Source organism: Hordeum vulgare, chromosome 5H, assembly GCF_904849725.1.
Source record: "Hordeum vulgare subsp. vulgare chromosome 5H, MorexV3_pseudomolecules_assembly, whole genome shotgun sequence".
Lineage (NCBI taxonomy): Eukaryota > Viridiplantae > Streptophyta > Magnoliopsida > Poales > Poaceae > Hordeum > Hordeum vulgare.
The window spans coordinates 560745368-560751676 of record NC_058522.1 but is presented as its reverse complement, the minus strand read 5'-3'; the positions used below and the strand labels follow the sequence as shown (position 1 = coordinate 560751676).

The 6309-nt window shown below is 38.7% G+C and overlaps 1 protein-coding gene across 1 annotated transcript; it reads left to right on the top strand.

Annotated features, from left to right (window-relative positions):
* The first annotated feature begins 288 nt into the window (after positions 1–288).
* Positions 289–3719, top strand: LOC123399183 (putative F-box/LRR-repeat protein 23). Its single transcript, XM_045093615.1, has 2 exons — positions 289–718; positions 3132–3719. Exons 1-2 carry the CDS (start codon positions 402–404, stop codon positions 3424–3426), a joined length of 612 nt encoding a protein of 203 aa, XP_044949550.1. The 5' UTR covers positions 289–401; the 3' UTR covers positions 3427–3719.
* The last annotated feature ends 2590 nt before the right edge of the window (positions 3720–6309 follow it).

Here is a 6309-nt window from a genome sequence, read left to right as displayed (position 1 = left end):
CAAAACCCGTCCTGAAAAAACCGCAGATAAAAAAGGCCCCAGAAAAACCACAGGACTCTTCTAAATGGTTCTAAAACCGATGGAAAAAAAAGAATGCTATATGAGCCGGCCTTTTACCTTAAGCGCCAAATAGGAAGGTGCGTACCTTATTCCATCCTGAGGTTGGCATGTGGTTAGGCCCAGAACGCGAGAGTCCGCCCTTGGTTTTCTCAACAGAATGAAAAAGCAGCCCCCTGATAGTCTTCCTCATCAATCAATAGCCACGTATTTCTCAAAAATAAAATAAAATCAATAGCCAAAAAGGCTGATGGCTCGCACCCCCTCCTAGATAATTGATCTCTCAATTCACCGCACTCTTACCATTTTCAGTTTCCAACACCCCACTCCTAGATCTACCATCGATGGACGATGCGGCACCGCCGGCCAGAGATTGGTCGTCGCTGCCCCTCGATGTGTTGTCCCTGATCTTCGTTAGGGTCGGCGCCGTCGATGTCCTTATGGGCGCCGGCCTTGTGTGCCGCCCGTGGCTTGAGGCGGCGAATTTGCGAGATGTGTGGCGATTCATCGACATGGACAAACACGAGGTCGTGTTCCAAAAGGGCGATGCTGTCCTGCGCGAGATGGCGAAGGTAGCCGTCGACCGTTCCGATGGACAACTCAGGGCGTTCGCTGGGAGGTTGTTTGTCACTGATGAGCTCGTCAAGTATATCATGGAAAGGTGATTTTCTTCCATTGTTACTTGATTTATTATGCTCAAAATTTTGTTCACTAATTAAAGCAGTGTTTGTACAAAAATCCATTTAGGTAATTAATTTCTTTTGCTTAACTCAGACAACTAATTGGATCGATTATGGTAAATCAGATTCAGTTTTTTAGCAACAACAGTTGGGAATCCCTACTTTAACAAAAAATTTCCTTAATATTGGTGGGACATGTACAAATGGTTATACATTAGGTATATAATGTTACAAATGGTTCACAAATAGTCTAACCAATATCTATCCCTTCCTTTAAGTTTGACTTGCCTTTTTGATGATTGTATCAAACAGAGATTTGAAGCGTGATAGGCAATATTCCAAGTTTTGGACCTTGTTGTCAAAAACAATACTATTCCCATGCTTCCAAATACTCAAACAACCAACAATTAGGCATTCTTTGAAGCATTAAATTGAGTATCCCCCTTCCCTTCCATGAGCATCTCTACATTTTCATAGTCAATGTTCCATTCAAACATAGAGCAAGCCAAAAACTTTTGTTGAAATTACAATTGAAGAAGAGTCGCATAAGTTGCTCATTAGGCTCATCATCACAAAAAAAATACCGGTTTCGGTGTAGAAGTGCCTTCTTATCAGGATAGCTGGTATGCATTGTAATATTAGCCAAAACAAAAATTCGTTTATGAAGACTGCATGATTTCCATACCCGTTGGAAAGGTTGTGGAGCAGGTAGATTTCTAATAAGTTTCAGATATATTCTTCTGTTGGAATAGTTATTGCGATGCTAGTTGAACTGTCGACTGTCTTTGTTGTTGTTACTCATCATGCCATTTAAAATATTTATCATTATTTTTCTCTGTTGGACAAAAATGGATGACATTGGTAGGTGAAACATATCATAAAAGTCATCATCAACATAGTTGTATGCAATGGCAACATTGATGTTTGTCTCTTTCACATATGAGAATAAAAGTGGGAATCTTGCCTGAACATTCTCATCACTACACTTATCAACCAGAGTTTGACTATGTTTCCAGAAGCAAGCTTACATATGCCCGTGTTCTTGAAATCCTCTAATACAGAACAATAATCACTCCATAAAAAGATCCAAATCTACTCGGATAGCTAGGCTCCTCACCATCACTATAATATGTATTCTGAATCAATTCAACCAAAGGTATATCATGCTAGTTGAATAACTTGTATAAGAATTTAGTGAGAGGACCTCTGTTTTTGTTTGGAAATCAAGAACACATACAACACCTACCTTTTTGGGAAGGCATACATGTCCCCATTTTACCATAAAATGTCCATGCTTATTAATTCCTCTTCCATACCAAAGAAGACTTGTGCCAGATTTTTTAAAGTGGTATAACATTGTAAAAGGTACTCTAATGCAACACATGGCAAAGATGTGGAGGGAAGAAATCACTGCTTTTCGATATAACAACCTACCAAAGTATTACACCATTGAAGCAATCCCACAAAGTCTTTTGTCAAGTCTAGACACAATAGGCAACAAATCATCCACTTCTCGTCTAGTAGAACCCATAGGGAGCCCAGGATGGGTGAAAGGCATATATTCTTTTTAACAACCAGGAATCATAACCAGAAAACAACACTTTCACCAGATTATTAATTGGGACCAAAGAGGACCTGTTGTAGTTAACTTTCAAACTATTAAATTTTAGAAGATCTACACAAAATTCATCATATGTGATAGTTGTTCTAGTTCTGCATGGATGATAGTAAGTGTATCAACTGCATATTGGATAATAGAATATCTCATAGTATGTTGATTTTCAATAGGCAAATTCAGATATCAATTATGCCATGATTCATTCACCAGGATGTGTAGAAGTTCATTAATCAAATTCAGTTAAGGCATGGGGAAATAAAATAGCAATTTTGAATTGTATGAGGTAGGAAACACTAAGTATGTTTCTAATGCAAGTAACCGCCTATTTCGAACGAGGAGAATATACCATTCTAGAAGTTGATTTAGAAATTGCGGAAGCTAAATTTGATAAGCCACCGAGTAGTGAAAACAATGCAATGCTTACTCTAGAAAACTATATTGAAAGATATAAGTGGTTGAAGATTATGAAGGACCTTGAATTTGAATAAGATCACACTCCTTTTTTCGTAAAATGGGTGGTTTGTTTATTGATCCATCAATCAAATAATTATGTCCTAAGACCGAGTGAGGAATTTCCTTATATCCAGTTATTATACTTTCTATTTTGTATGGTATTTCATAAGAATGAACCATAGGGATAGGGTTTAGGATAGAAGTAATAAAGTGAATAAAAAGAGGGGGGTCTAAATATTGCTAACATACCAGGATCATAAATTCCACTTCACACCACCACTCCCGCATTCAATCATATGAAAGTATTGTTGTATTGTTTGCAGGTCACCCTTGTTGACTAGCTTGCGACTTGTATCATGCTTCGGGGTCTTCAGCAAACAACTCACCCGTGTTATAAAAGATTCACCTCTACTGGAGCTGCGTTCCCTTGAAGTTGAAAACATTGACCTCCGCATGAAGGAACTGACTGCTATCCTTGAGAGCTGCCCTAAACTGAAGGTTCTTGGGTTGTGCTATTGTTTCTTGATCAACTCCAATGACGAGCATACCTTGCAGCAAAAATTCACAAGGATCAAGACCATGACGGTCAAGTGGGATGACGAGTGTTGCGACTATTAATGATATGAGAGCTCCAACAATGACCATGCTCTTGATTCTAAAGATGAGACGACATATTATTCAGTGTGATCTGAATATACTGTGATCTTTGCAATCGGTATACCTTATTCAACATGGACCAATATGTTTGTGATAGTGCTTTGCGTATTTACATTGCGCTTAATTCTCTAGCAATTCTGGCTTGTACTCTCCCTTTTAGATGCATTTTAATACCTTTGACTCTTGTGTTGTATCAAATGAATATTAAGTTAATATGCTTGTTGAGAAAATAGAAACTCTTGAGTTAGTTTGGCGATGGGGCAGCACTCATATCTCACTTCCATATTATCTCTCTTTTATAAAATCTTAGTATCTCATTTCTTCTTGGCTGCCGCATACTCATATTGCTAACAAAACCTTTAACAGAGTAAGCGAAGGTTGGCGACTGTTTGAACTCCAGTTCCTTCCGAGAGAGATCTTTGTTTGCATTTAGTTCTTGAGTGTCTCCATTGGTTCAAGCCGAGGCTTCCCTGCAAACTTGGCGAGATCAAGAGTGTGAGGACCTATTTGTTTTAGCTTCAAGGATCAGATTCAACTTTCAAATCTGAAACAAACAACTATTTTGAACGTGCTTTCATAGTGAAGCTTGAATCCATTTCAGGCCATTTTTAGTGTATTTTCCTCAACCATGTCCCGGTGTACTTTAGTGGCAAAGTTGATTACCAATGACACACATCTACAACCGATTGGTAGAAGTTGAAGCTAAAATATATAGGGTCTAAATCTCAATGATTTGGACTTTGATATTACGACCCATTTCTTATAAGTTCTTCAACTCTGAGGTGGAACCAACTTACCCAGCCATTTGACTAAACCATGAGTTGTGAGTTCTAATTATTAAAAAAAAGGAATTATTTTGCGTAGTTTGGGCAGTTCCAAATTTGATTCAACGTCTCATCTAGGCTATGGTGATTGTTATTTCCATTTTCAATGTTCTACCAAATGGGAATTACCTACTTGATTAGTGTAGGTCTTTTGATAATTATTTACCTTTCATTGTCGAAGATGATCTCTCCACATGCACTAGACATGGTTTTATGTCAAATAGTGTGCAAGTTTCTTAACATCTGAAAATTGTGGTGCCATTATGAACCGATTGCATGCATATCAAGCATATTCTTGGATATGTAATTTAAATCAACATAGAAGGTATGGGATGTTAACCAGTCCTCCATTCCATGATTGGGACAGTTTCAACGACTTCTGTCCTCATATCCCATGCTATCACAAGGAGTTCACATTCTACCTCAAGGTAACATGTACCAACTGAATGAAGTTGCATCATTTTCACACGGGGGAGAATTTTAATCATAAAAAAGTAGAAAATGTTTCCCAAATTGTGAAATTTCCTCTCTCATGAGATAAGAGCCATTTTTGTCATTCCTTCCGAGGAAAGACGAAATAGTTTTAACTTAACTACGCCAACATCAACGTCTTTCAACTTCATCATATGTGTAAAACCCAAGATTTTCACACCTTGAAAATTCCTTTTGCAAGTTTTGAGTTTTGGATTCTACCTTTCTCTTCTGGTGTTCTTGGATTTTCTTTGAACTTGGTGTGTATATATTGTTGGTGAACTTGCCTTGTTCCTTTGTCTCAGGGTTTTACCTCTAAAACCCTAATATCTATTTCTGTTGAGTTAAACCCTAGAGACCATTTTTGCACTCGGGACCCTTTTTCCTTTGACACTTTGAATTAAACCCTAGAGACCATTTTTGCACTCGGGACCCTTTTCCCTTTGATACTTTGGCCTCACCAATTTTTCTGGAGACTGACCAATACATACCAGCTAGACATACATAAAAATATTGCCATGTCTTGTGCAATATTTTCCACCCACAAATATTCCCAATTCCTTTTCTAGTTGAAGCGTTGTGAAGGAGCTGCCTTTTCCTTTCCACGACAAATACCCAAATTATTTGTAGAGATTATCCTACAAATATCTTCACCATTTCCACCCTCAAGCCAAGACCTATAGACCAAATTTTGACGAGAGCATGCATTCAGAATTTCTGACTGATCTTGTGACATGTCGAGCAAGTACATTGTATCTTTTTCCTATGAAGCAGAATTTCTTGCATAGACATTAAACTACCCACATAAAGAATATACAAAAAAATTGAGCCTCACCCAAATCTTACAACTCCCTCCAAAAAATCCTAAACTTTTGGTCCACCAAACCAATTTGTGAACGAAGTATATTTTCCACCCATCCATTTAGTCTGAATGTTTTCAAGGTTATCAACCATGAAAAAGTAAATATAACACAAGATATTCATCCAATTCCACTACTCCATTTTAACACAAGAAATTCCCAAAGATTTGGACCAGAAACCAAGTTTGTACATGAAGTACCACCTAGACCTATCCAAATGGCCTAAAATTTCACCATATAATCAAACCCCGCCAAACAAAAAAAATCCTTCATTCCCCAAGCCTGAAACCCACGACAGAGTGCAAACACCTTGTTGTGTGAAGTGATTTTGGATAATCACCTTTTATCCCATGCATCTGATGCCATCCTATTGCACCACAATGGCCCTAGAAACCCTACACGACACACTAGCCAAGGGTTCATGCAAGAAGATAGTCAGGCTACACAATACTAGTGGTGACCACCACCATGTCATACCAAATCCGTTATTTTGGGCATGGACAGAGCCTTCCTAGTCGTCCCGAGCAATCCCACCTTGTATGTTAATTTCACGCGGCTCCTAGCAGCTCTGATCCCTCCACCAGAACCCCTCGCCGGCACTTGCTCCGCGTCCAAGGCCACCAACGTCGTTCTCATCCACCCTAATATGCTCAATACCCCCTCGGTCTAGGCCCCCGATCCATCCTTAC

What these genes read in the sequence shown, in the direction of transcription:
- LOC123399183 (XM_045093615.1), top strand. Translation starts at nt 402, where the DNA reads ATGGACGATGCGGCACCGCCGGCCAGAGATTGGTCGTCGCTGCCCCTC. An exon ending in GTCAAGTATATCATGGAAAG is followed by an intron (nt 719 to 3,131) that starts GTGATTTTCTTC and finishes TATTGTTTGCAG; the next exon opens with GTCACCCTTGTTGACTAGCT.